The 12,270-nt window shown below is 32.6% G+C and overlaps 1 protein-coding gene across 3 annotated transcripts; it reads right to left on the bottom strand.

Annotated features, from left to right (window-relative positions):
• Window positions 1-3,821: 3,821 nt before the first annotated feature.
• On the bottom strand, window positions 3,822-12,192 carry LOC143079171 (carboxylesterase 1C-like). Of its 3 annotated transcripts, none has more exons than XM_076254399.1 (4): window positions 12,090-12,192; window positions 7,186-8,726; window positions 5,126-5,307; window positions 3,822-4,275 (listed from the first exon to the last, which is right to left on the bottom strand). In XM_076254399.1, the coding sequence occupies exons 2-4, from the start codon at window positions 8,703-8,705 to the stop codon at window positions 4,178-4,180; spliced, it is 1,800 nt and encodes a 599-aa protein (XP_076110514.1). In that variant the 5' UTR covers window positions 8,706-8,726; window positions 12,090-12,192; the 3' UTR covers window positions 3,822-4,177. The 3 variants fall into 3 exon arrangements, with proteins under 3 accessions (XP_076110514.1, XP_076110516.1, XP_076110515.1); XM_076254401.1 differs by having other exon boundaries at window positions 5,138-5,307; XM_076254400.1 differs by lacking the exon at window positions 12,090-12,192 and adding an exon at window positions 11,710-11,730.
• Between the last annotated feature and the right edge of the window lie 78 nt (window positions 12,193-12,270).

Raw genomic sequence — 12,270 nt, 5'->3', positions numbered from 1 at the left:
ACTATCACAAATTTCATCTAGATTTGAATTGTGACGTTTTCTAGGCTGAATATTGTCATCTTGCTCCAACTTGCGTTTGGGACTAGGGCAGCTTGACGACCAAAAATATATAGTAGGTCAGTCAGTCATGCTTAAACATTTAAAGTTTTTAGGAAGGAAAAGGGAGGAGAAAAGGGGGGGGGGGGTCAAAGAGATAGATAAACACATTTAATTTAATTCATTCATAATGATTGTTTTTTCAAAATGTACCCGCTGACTGACCTAAGGGGGGGCCCGCTCCAGTCATGCTTCAATGATTCCCTATATAATCAACCAGATTTTTCCCACGAAAGGGGGGGGGGCCGGGCCCCCCAGGGCCCCCTGGATCCGCCTATGCTTAAGTGTTAATTTGTTAATAAGCTTGTTATTGAAAAAATAGACACTTTAAATTTTTTCTAGGTTCGTCATGGGGGTGGTCCGGTGGGCCGTGGGACAACCCCCTGGATCCGCCACTGTACAGGTCATAAACAATGAGCAAAGCCAATACCGCATAATCAGCTATAAAAGGCCCCGAAATGACAATGTAAATCAATTCAAACGAGAAAACAAATGGCCTTATTTATGTTAAAAAAATAAAGAAAAAACTAATATGTAACACATAAACAAACGACAACCACTGAATTACAGGCTCCTTATATCATGTTCTAAAATCTAGATATCATCTCCCATTTAGAAAAAAAAACACGTGAAAAAATGAACCTATTATGTGTTGCTCTGCTAGCTACAAAATGTATCCAAAAATCAAAGATGTAGAACATATTCTATCATAATCATTTGGTAACTAATACAATTACTGTCTCCTCCATGCCCGTCTTGAACATAAAAAAAAATATTGAATAAATAACACTCCTAATGCTTAGATTGGTTGTCATCGTGCAACACAGTTAATAACACCATATAGGAAAAACATAGAACTCCTTTTGTCTTTAGACACTGTCAAACATCCAAACATACTATCCACACTCATCTGTGTCCACACTTGTTGTATATATAAATATATATTTACCTATGTTGAAAGACATGCATAGTATCAAATCATAAAAATACAAATTGTTCAGTCTCTAGGAGATCTTGTAAGATTTCCGCTGCTATTTTTGCTAAATAGGTGCAATTTGGGTACTCGGTGCAATTTTGGTACCGTAACGTTATATATATATATTCAGTTATGAAACATTGTGTTTATACATTGTGAAAGAAGTACGTCACCTTGCATTTTGATTTATGTGAATGGTGTTGTGTATATATTTTGCGTTGTGAATCCATTTAAGGATGTGTTAATTGTTTTGAATAGGACAACTGGTTGTGGTACAAAATTGAGTTTAACACTTGAAATCCTGATTTATTCAGATACGGATCCATTGATCGGACATTTCACGTTACACTATATTGCCTCCCATTTTCCCCATGTTTTGTAACTTGAATGGATAAGTTTAACTATAAAACAAGGGTACGCAAAATAAAAGAAAACAGAAAAAAGTGTCATGGCTCTATCAATTCAATAATTTGTCTGTGTTGATTGTTATCTACTAGTATATCACAATCCGGGAAAACTTTGGTAACACACTGGAAAGTTTATTATTAAACTTGCGATCAGCAATAACTGTAGAATATCACTGGTCGAGAATCCGTGATAGATTCATAATAATAATTAAAAAAAGCATGTATATACACAGGACATAGTTTGGTATATATATATGCATGCTTTGGTTCAATAATTTCGATAAAATCAAAAGAAGAGTGCATTCACTGAAATGTCTTCTTTACTGACCATTGATTTTTTTTAATGAAAGTCTTAAAAACTCAGGTCAGATAAATGCCTTCAGAAAGACAAATACACCTTACAAATTGTGTATGCACAAAATGTATTTGACTTATCGCTGATGATAATTGAAAAAGTGTAGGACACATATTTCACACAGTATAGCACATCCTCATTTTTAGGGAGATGTTGTTTACCGTGCCTGGAAATTTAGAAACGATCATGGTAAACTTATTTATCCTTTACTCAATAAACTTATCATAAAAGGTTACCAATTCAACACTGTAATTAGAACTTTGAATATTGTTTTTATTACATCGAGATGACCGTAAGGGCATACCGATGTAATGTTATGGCTTAAATTTGCACACGTAACTTTCGTTTTGGGTTTATAACCGATCTATAAACATAATAAATACGCGGATATTAACTAGTGCAAACTGACATTCCTTATCATTTGTTATAAATACATCTCTTCGATGAATACTGATAAAAATATTTTTGATAGAACATAAATTTAAAATAATATGAAAATGTTTTGTTGTTAGATATATATATAAGTAAAAATCATTGGTATGCGGAAGAATATCTCAAGAACGTTTTGCGACAATCCCGGCAACTCTGTAATTGTTTTTCCGGGAAAAGATGAATGCCTACTCATATCCAATCTTTAAGAAAAATCGACTTTTTACAGAATAGTGTCCACCTTGCACTTGCACTGTACTATTATTAGAATGGTAGAATAAAATAATAAACAAATAGATGAAAATTATATATACATGTAACTGTTATATAAATATAAAATATAACAACAAACTAGTGTAGTTTTGATTTGTATCACTACAATATAATAGTTATTACGGTTAGGTTGAATTTCCTGTCATTTATTCATCATCCACGCACAAACTTGTCTCAGAAAAAAATATGTCTCCGTACATTAACCTAAGTTTCAAGTATAGAGATGCGATTTTTTTTTGTGACAAGTGCTTTTGACCATCCACAAGAACTTGCGGTCATCCGATGTTCAGTACTTCAGTACTTTAATTTGTATTAATATTTGATTTTGTTATCAGTAAATTAAACTAATGTTTTTGTTATCCATCTATACATATTCCTGACGCTACAATCTGTCGATACACATATCTTTGCATTGCACAAAGTCATGTTTTTCTCTGTTTATTACCTTTTTTGCACTAAATCCATTGGATATTTACTGAATGATAATTTAGTCTTGGATGCACGATTTTTTATTCGTTGTTATTGGCTTTGAACTAGCTGTCGGTTACTCCGAGTTCAGATCTGTACTTAGTGTCATTTTATTGTTGGAATGCACAAGTACATGGCCACGTAAACTGTGTGTTTTTGTTAGATGTATTTATATTTGTAGAAATCTGATGAGCTAAGCCCTTTTCCACTGTTTTTAAATTTGTTCTTATGTTGTTCTGTTACATCATTGTTCAGGTAAGGGGAGGGTTGTGCACCCACTAACAAGTTTAACCCCACCACATTCTATATGTGCCTATCACAAGTCAGGAGCCTGTGAATGAGTGGTTGTCGTTTGTTCCTGTTGATCATATGCGTTGTTTGTATATTGTTTTGTACCGATCTTGTATTGTTATGTTGCACCACTGTCTAATGATTAGGGGGATGGTTGGGCGTCCACTAACATGTGTAACCCCGTCACATTCTGTATGTTCCTGTCCAATGTCGGGAGCCTAAAACTCAGTGATTGTCGTTTCTTGTTGTGTTATATATTTGTTTTTCATTCATTATTTTGTACATAAATAAGGCCGTTATATATATAGTTTTCTCGTTTAAATTGATTTACATTTGTCATTTCTGGGCCATTTAAAGCTGACTATGCAACATGTCTATGCTCATTGTTGAAGGCTGTACGGTGACCTATAGCTGTTAATTTCTGTGTCATTTGGTCTCTTGTGAATAGTTGTCTCATTGGCAATCATACCACATCTTCTTTTTTTTTATATTCATATTTTTCTACTTTAGTCATTAAAAAGCACAGTTCATATCGCACGAAGAATTTATTTATTCGAATCTTTCAATTTTGCATACCATTATTTTTCAGTTTACTAAAAACGCGTTTCATTTTGAAAAAAGCTAGCAATATGTATTTCAAATATCACTACATACATGATATAATAAAACTATCACTCCAATGAATAACTTCTATAAAATGTTTCATGATTGAAACATTTAGATTGAACTGAATGCATTGTAAATCGGACAGCTGAAGATTATATATGTATGAAGATATAAGGGTTTTGCTTGTTGCAGGATTAAATATTGTACATGAGGATGATAGTCAATGATGACTTCTTTCGGTCATAATATACATGTATGAAGACCGGCTATTTGAAGCTAGAATTTACATGTATGAAGAAGTCCGACCGTGACAGACATCAGTACCGTTGTTAAGCTGATAAAGATGAGTGATGCACTGCTTATTTCTCCAGTGTCTGCAAATAATAACAATAAAAAAAACATCAACAAGATATCATTTACCATGTAACAGAAGGTTTCAGTTTCCCTATATACCAAGTGGAGTTGAGTTTCATAAGATTCGTAACATGTTTGTTCCCTAGATAATTCTAAAAAACGGCTTAATTATTTGAAAACCCTAACAGAATAAATGAAATCTGACAGTCCCAAGCAGTAGTTAGATAAAAATCTTAAAACCAGTCTGCATATGTATGTAACATTTTCAGTTCATAGTATCAAAAGTTAAAAAAAATACCATTCATAAAAAAGATGGAACATTTTGTGTTTTAATATTTAAAATTCCAAATATTAAATACATCATGTATCAAGAGTGTAAAACTTTTGGCTCATACTTTTAGTGCTGGACGAAAAACTGTCTATTTGGCTCATACTTTTAGTGCAGGACGAAGAACTGTCTATTTGTCTTATACTTTTTGTGCAGGACGAAGAACTATCTATTTGGCTCATACTTTAGTGCAGGACGAAAACTGTCTATTTAGCTCTTCTTGTAAGTGTTTATTAGAAAAAAGAAGAAAGGAAACCTATGCACTTTACATAATGAACCATTCCAGATCTTCTTGCAAAATTCTGGATAACAAGGCATAATTTAGATTTTACGACTTTTTATTTAGAAGTTAAACAATTATATTGTTTTCGTCTTCTAATTGAAAACACCTTTAATTGAACACTAGATCTAATACACCATGCAAGTTGTCCTTTGTGTCTTTTAAAAGATATGTTATAGTATAAAAAGGCATCTTTGTATTAAAATATAATGAGTACAACAGCTAAACAATTTTTGAAACTAAAATAATCATAATTCATCACCTTGGGTGTTACCTGGAGTCCCTGATCCAAGATCCGACGCTGGTAGTTGGTTTGACCATAGGTCCAATATTTCTGGTTTGTAGTTACTTTTTTGTGTGATCTCAACGTCAAAATCCAGATAAATTTTGTCATTTATATTGAAACGTTTCCATGGTATCGATCCATTACCAGCATCTGGCACGCTAAAATTACGTATTATAATGCGAGTTACAGGAATTTAAGGATACGGGTAAAAAGTTTAAATTAATGTCTTAAATCAGTAACTATAGATGCTGTTTCTTTAGAAAAATAAACTTTAATTGTGCTTTAATTATCTTCATATCTAACACTTGTTTAAGATCCTCTTGTTTTTACTCTATGGTATGAAGTTAATAAGAAATTTCATAATGTGTTCTTGACTATAAAAAATAAAAAAATATTTGTACCTTCATACTAGCAGGGTAATTACCTTGAAAATAACACAGCTGATACCATTTCATAAATTATGTAATGCATCAATTGTACCTAAATTCTACTGACCACCAACCGTCTAGAAATCTAATGACCATTTGGACGGAATTTCTGCCTTTTTAAATATTTTCATTTAACGGCCGTTGCTGTCTTATTAATTTTTTCGGTTTTTGGATATATCGCCTCATTGTTTGTTGGCTTATTGTTCGCTAGCTTCAGCCTGGTTGACTAACCACCGTCTTGTAAGACTCTTAAAGTGAAATTATAAAGATCACAGATTCTAAGAATTAAAATTTTAATGACCAAATACAGTCTAGCAAGAATCTAAAAGTAAAATTATATTAACGACCCATCGTCCCGCAAGACACTTCAAGTAACTCTTAGAGTAAAAGTCTACTGATCACTCACCGTCTCCAAGACAAACTGACGGCACCATGCCAAAAAAAAAAAAAAAAAAAAATAGAAAACCGAAGATTGAAATAAAAAAAAGTCATCAGATACCGCTTAATGAGGGCTTTGGAAAGATGAATAGATCCAGTTTTATACGAATCAATCGTAATGTTCCTCATATGAGTACAACTTTAGTGATGTTAAATCCCAAAAAGAGAGAACGGAATTGCGATTTCAACTATTTGAACATATTCTTCGTTATATTTGAATAAATCGCACCCGCTTTATCTCAAAAACATGTTCACAGTGTTGTGTACTACTATCGGGATAAATAATATCAAAATTATAGAAAAATCTACCATGCAGCTCTAACTCAAAATATTGACGGGTCTGAAATTCAGTTTGACAGTTTCAGACATACTAATTTTTTACCTTTGTTTGACTATACCTAATCACTACTAAACATAAAGATTCAGCACCCACATTTTCTTAACATATAATTTCATTCTCTTATTTAATATTTCATGCATGAAATGTCAAGAAATAAATTGGGAAAGTGTAGAAAAAAATTTGTAAGTTATACATTGTTAATATTAGGCACTATATTCGTACTGCGAATATTTTCCCAATCGAAACATAATTTTTATATATATATAATAGTTCACATTGACAAAGATTTTATAAAAGGCACATGTACAAAATTTAAGGACTATGTTTCGAGAAAAAAGTGCTACTCCAACTTTACTAGCAGAGACATATGCTCTATTATATTTCTCGATTTCTAGATATACTTACTAAGTGTGTCTATCAAAGATGGGTACGTTGATATATACTCTTATGAAGATTAAAATAAAGTATTCCGTCAAAATGAGCCAGTCCCTGTTCTGTATTTACAAAAAAAGTAGGTTCAAAGGTGTTGCATGTGAAAACTAAGGATTCATTTTCAGAAGTACTCATTGTAAGTAGACTTACACGACTTTGATTTTGCAAAATAAAACTTTACTACTGTCGATTCATTTATTTTCGTGGGTACTAGTTTTCGTGAATTGCCTAAAACCTGCCTTTGTAATTACGTGGTTTTGCAAAAGTCTAAATACAACCTGATAGAAATTTGTAATTCATCGAACATTTAAATTCGTGGTTCACCTGTACCCACGAAATCACTAAAATTGGTTTCTAACGAATAACAATGAATCCACAGTATCATATATTACTCTTACCCTGTTTTAGCAAAAGATGTCCAATAACTTATCATTTTCTTCCCAAAATCCTCATCTTTATCATTCAGTATCACTTCTTCATTCAGTGACAGGAACTTTGTGATATTGAAAAAGTAAAGCAATTCATCACCATGGCCGACACCTTTAAACCACGACGGAGGAGGCGGGCCGAAAGGTTTTGGACTTAATTTGGATACCACATATTGATATGTATTACCACCAGAGTGATATTCTAACATTTTGTTGATACCAAAGTTAAATAAAATGTCAGCCCAGGCATCGGTTGCTTTTAAAGATTGATTTACGACAGACTCTGCGGAATAATAATTACACAGTGTGTCCGTGACGTTTGGGTTGTTAGCATACCACGTTTCCAAGAAGGGTGACAATATTCCGCCACAAACGGCTTTCGAAGGAATACCTATAGATAAATTAAATTTATAGTATTCTTGAAAGCTTGGTGAAATTATCATATATAGTAAGGATCCTTCGTTAGTGACAGCCCCCGCAATGAAATCTATAGAACGGAAAAACTGAGACACATCTGACGAGTTGTCTTCAAGACTTTTAATTGGATGTTCAAGAAACAATTCACGATCTACAACCGGCATTACAATGCCTTCAAACATCATCTTGTCCGCTGACATAGAGGCAGAAGGGTTGGTCCATTCAAGGATTTCATCAGCAGTTTTCTGTCTTAAGCAGTCAGCAAATATTTTCTTGTCACCGAATGGACAGGACGATTTTTTAGCTACTTCTGCTGCAAACTTTTCAACAGTACTATCTTTTAGCATATTAAATCTATTAACAGTACTACTCTGTGCAATAACTCGCTGAAAAAGTCCTTTATTTGAAGGTATAAGTGACTGGAGTGATGCACAACATGCCCCCGCGGATTGGCCAAATACTGTAACAGATTCAGGATTACCTCCGAATGATGCAATATTATCATGTACCCATTGTAGTGCCATCTTTTGATCCCATAAACCATAGTTACCTCTTGCTGCAGGATGACCTACAGCAAAAGTTCCAAATCCACCAAGTCTATAGTTTATTGTTACAATAATAAAATTTCCTTCCATAGCAAGTTTTCCACCATCGTATTGGTGCCCATAACCTGTCAAAAAGCCGCCACCGTGTATCCATACCATTACTGATAAAGATTCGTTTAAATTTCTTGGAACGTAGATATTCAATACCAAACAATCTTCCGACATGGCTGGTCTACTTGGTTCAGGTATGAAATTGATACCCGGCTGCATACAGATTGCTCCGAATTTCGTTCCATCATGAACTTCTGTCCGTTTATTAAGTGGTTCTGTTTTTTTGAACCTCAATGTACCAATTGGTGGTTTGGCGAAGGGTATTCCCCTGAATTCATATAAAGGTTCTAAGGTTTTGGAATAATTCAGTTTCAGTCCTTTGATTAGTCCAGACGGTGAATTTATAACTGTTGTGTCGTCAGCACAAATTAGAACAACCAGAAAAGTAAAACTGAAACATTTGAACGATGATTTCATTGTGGTATCACTATGATCTATCTAAAAGAAAGATGAAACAAAAATTTATGCATAAAAAAAATGATATGGTATGATTGCCAATGAGACAACTCTTCTTTACAAGAAACCAAATGATACAGAAACTAAAAACTATAGGTCACCGTTGTTTTGTTTTTTTTTATTTGTTCAAATTAGGCATATAACGTTTTGGTATTTTTTAACTGTTTAACTTAACACACAATCTGTATGTGCCTGTCCAAAGTCGGGAGACTGTAATCCAGTGGTTCGTCTTCGGTTACTTCATGTCTTTCATATGTGTTATTCGTATATTATTTAAGCATACGTCTTTGGTTTTCTCGTTTGAATTGTTTCATTTTTATCAAGACGGAGCCTTTTATAATTACGTATTAACTTTGGGTTTTGCTCAACTTTGAAGATTGTACGGTGATCTCTGGTTGCTTACATCTATGCTCTTTGATCTCTGGTAGATACATTTTAATGGCAATAATACTATATATAAATTGTTTTTAAGTCTTCGTTTAAAAAATGAATACAACACATATTAAAATGTCCGGTGTCTGATGCGATTAATATTGTATTTCCAACCGGAAGACAATTTTACGTTTTTCACAATGGGTTATGCATAAAAATGGAGAGGAATCGCTGCTATATCGAATTGTCTCCACTTTCCCTCGAAAAACGTTAATAACTTTACTAAATAAGCGTGCAAGGGGACAGACACCTTTCACATTTGGGATTTTTAGATTTTATTGGTGTGATGACTTCTTTCGGAGATATGGAAACAATACTCACCTTACTATTACCATGAACAAATAATGGCCAAGAGTCGTTTCATGCCCATTATAATGAGCAATTTTATAGTTGTCACCCAGCTATTTACGTTTTTATTGATACTATTATCAAATTGCAAACAAAATATTCGAAAAAAAAAATATGAGGTATAGACGAATGTGCACCACAATCTAGACAAGATGAAGAGAAAGAACGGTTCCTAAGCAATTCTTTGAACAGTATTGTATAGAGAGTATAGCCAGAGCCTCTCTTAACCGACAGTGCAAGGGCTCTATAGCCAGTCAAGGTCGTTAAAAACTTCCATTTGTTGCCTCTCTTGAATATATGCATTCCAGACTAGAACGAACTTTTAACATTCGAATCAACCTTTTAGACTTTAAGAGATGTATTTTATCTAGGATATACATTCCATTCCAGACCAGAATTAACGGACTTTTAACATTTGATTTAATCTTTTAGTCTTTTAGTGCTGTATTTTATCTAGGATATGATATGTTTTATATTGTGCTGTCCTGAATCTTTTAAAGTTTCTTATTTATTATATATCATTTATTATAATGCGTTGAAAATATTTCGCTAAAATGGGCATTGACAATTTTAATTTTCGCTAAAACGGGTTAAAAATCAGGCACTAAAATGGGTTCTACTTTGGTAGGCAGATTGTGAGCTTAAATGAACGATGACCCCATTATCTTATTTCATTTTTCTATTCAGTATATGACAAATTTCATTTATAAAAAACATATAGCGAAATCCTATGTTAAAAACAAAAGATTTATACCCACGAGCCACCTTAATCTTACGTCACCTATTTTGTCTCAAAACTTTATAAATGCAAAATGATTTTATTTATTCATTCGTATATTTAGCTATGTTAACCTTATCTTACTTCCATTTGGCAACGCAGAATTTTCCATCATTATTTAATGTCTAATATGTTTTGTAGATTTGTCTATGTATTACAGTTTTCAAGAAAACGGACAGAAAGGATTGTAATGCAAGAACTATATCTCTTATAAGGATTATAATGACGCCATTTTTGTGAGTATTGTATTGCTGTAAGTTTTTGTTAGAAAAATCTCTAGAATCAGTCATTTCAGGAGAGGAACTTCTATTAAGCAGGCACTTTAAGAAATTAATCATGCTGACATTTTATAGAGTTATCATTTTTAAGAAAAGACCGGGGAAATGTAACAATGCGTCAAATATTTTAATCTACTCATATTAATTCTTAAAGAAGTCAATTTATTCCGAATCAGCTGACATTTTTAAGGTCTATCATTGGTTATCATGTTTGCTACTGAAAAATATTCATTTATCATTGTATTTTAGTCTATTGGCAAAATTCTAAAAATTTACAATTTATTATATCAAATTGATAATCTGTTATATCATATTATTAATTTGTTATATCAAATTATTAATTTGTTATATCAAATTATTAATTTGTTATATCAAATTATTAATTTGTTATATCAAATTATTAATTTGTTATATCAAATTATTAATTTGTTATATCAAATTATTAATTTGTAATATCAAATTATTAATCTGTTAAATCAAATAGGAAAAAGTAAATTAGAAAGGCACTTATATCAAATAAATAATTTGTTATATCAAATTAATAATCTGCTATATCAAATTATTTATATTAAATTGTAAAAAGTAAATAAGCATGGCCCTAAAAGGCTTCCGTATATTATACCATGGGGGGAAAACACACACTTAACTTTGTAAACATAACAGAAGACAGCTATAAGAATCTACCGGTAAAATCGATTTTTGTTATAATACAGATAGTCCCAGAAAATAAATTCTACATAATTAAAATGCCTTTTTTTGGTAATCAAGTGATGTCTTCAATGAGACCCAGGAAGTGTAAAGCACCTGCACTTAAATTAAACATTTCTTTATCATATCAGTGACCGCTGTGGATAGTAAACGTGGCATTGACAGTAAATAGCCAATACAAGTTATGTAGTATATGTATGTCTTATTTTACAGAAAAACGCGAAAATAATTGAAATTAATAGAAACAAAAAATAAAGAATTTTTGAAAAAAGGGGGAGGGCCAAACAAAATTGTTCTGTCCTGAAATACCTATGGCACAGGTCTGTTTATATTTGTAAAGTTGAATTTTTGAATCGTTTTGTTGAGTTTGTGTTTGATCAATCTTATCCAAATTACAATATCACTATGTGCTCCTTAATACCTGAATGTTTTAAGATCTTTTACCTTTCGGAGGCCGACTGGTCTAAGTAGTTACTACTGTAATCACTAGCCAGTCAACACTGAGGTTGTGAGTTTGAACCTCGCTGGTGCAGGTGTACTCAACTCCAATCTTAATTGACTAGGAATGTCAGTTTTTCTTCGAAGGTCGGTGGTTTTCTCCGCGCACTCCGGCTTCCTCCACGAAAAACTTGCCGCCACGAAATAGCATAAATACAGTGCTTAAGAGTGGCGTTTAAACACAAAAAAAAAAATCAAAAACAAATCAAATCTTTTACCTCTCTGCTGTGTTGAGATCTAAAATATTTGCATGATATACATACACAGTTATTTATTATTCTTGGAGAAAAAAAATACACTTACCTCGGGCGTGTTATTCTCTAAAGCTGTGCAAAAATAATATAAAAACTTCTTTACTGTATCTTATTTATTTATAAAACAGACAGTTCTGAAAATTGAACCTTAGATAATTTAAAATGCCTTATTTAGACGTCATTTTATAATATAGTATTTCACAGTGTGGACGAGACCATTTCTTGGCGCG

This window comes from Mytilus galloprovincialis, chromosome 6, assembly GCF_965363235.1.
Source record: "Mytilus galloprovincialis chromosome 6, xbMytGall1.hap1.1, whole genome shotgun sequence".
NCBI lineage: Eukaryota > Metazoa > Mollusca > Bivalvia > Mytilida > Mytilidae > Mytilus > Mytilus galloprovincialis.
This window is presented reverse-complemented; position numbering and strand designations above follow the sequence as displayed.

What these genes read in the sequence shown, in the direction of transcription:
- LOC143079171 (XM_076254399.1), bottom strand. Translation starts at nt 8,705, where the DNA reads ATGAAATCATCGTTCAAATGTTTCAGTTTTACTTTTCTGGTTGTTCTA. An exon ending in ACATCTTTTGCTAAAACAGG is followed by an intron (nt 5,308 to 7,185) that starts GTAAGAGTAATA and finishes ACGTAATTTTAG; the next exon opens with CGTGCCAGATGCTGGTAATG. An exon ending in GACTCCAGGTAACACCCAAG is followed by an intron (nt 4,276 to 5,125) that starts GTGATGAATTAT and finishes TATTATTTGCAG; the next exon opens with ACACTGGAGAAATAAGCAGT.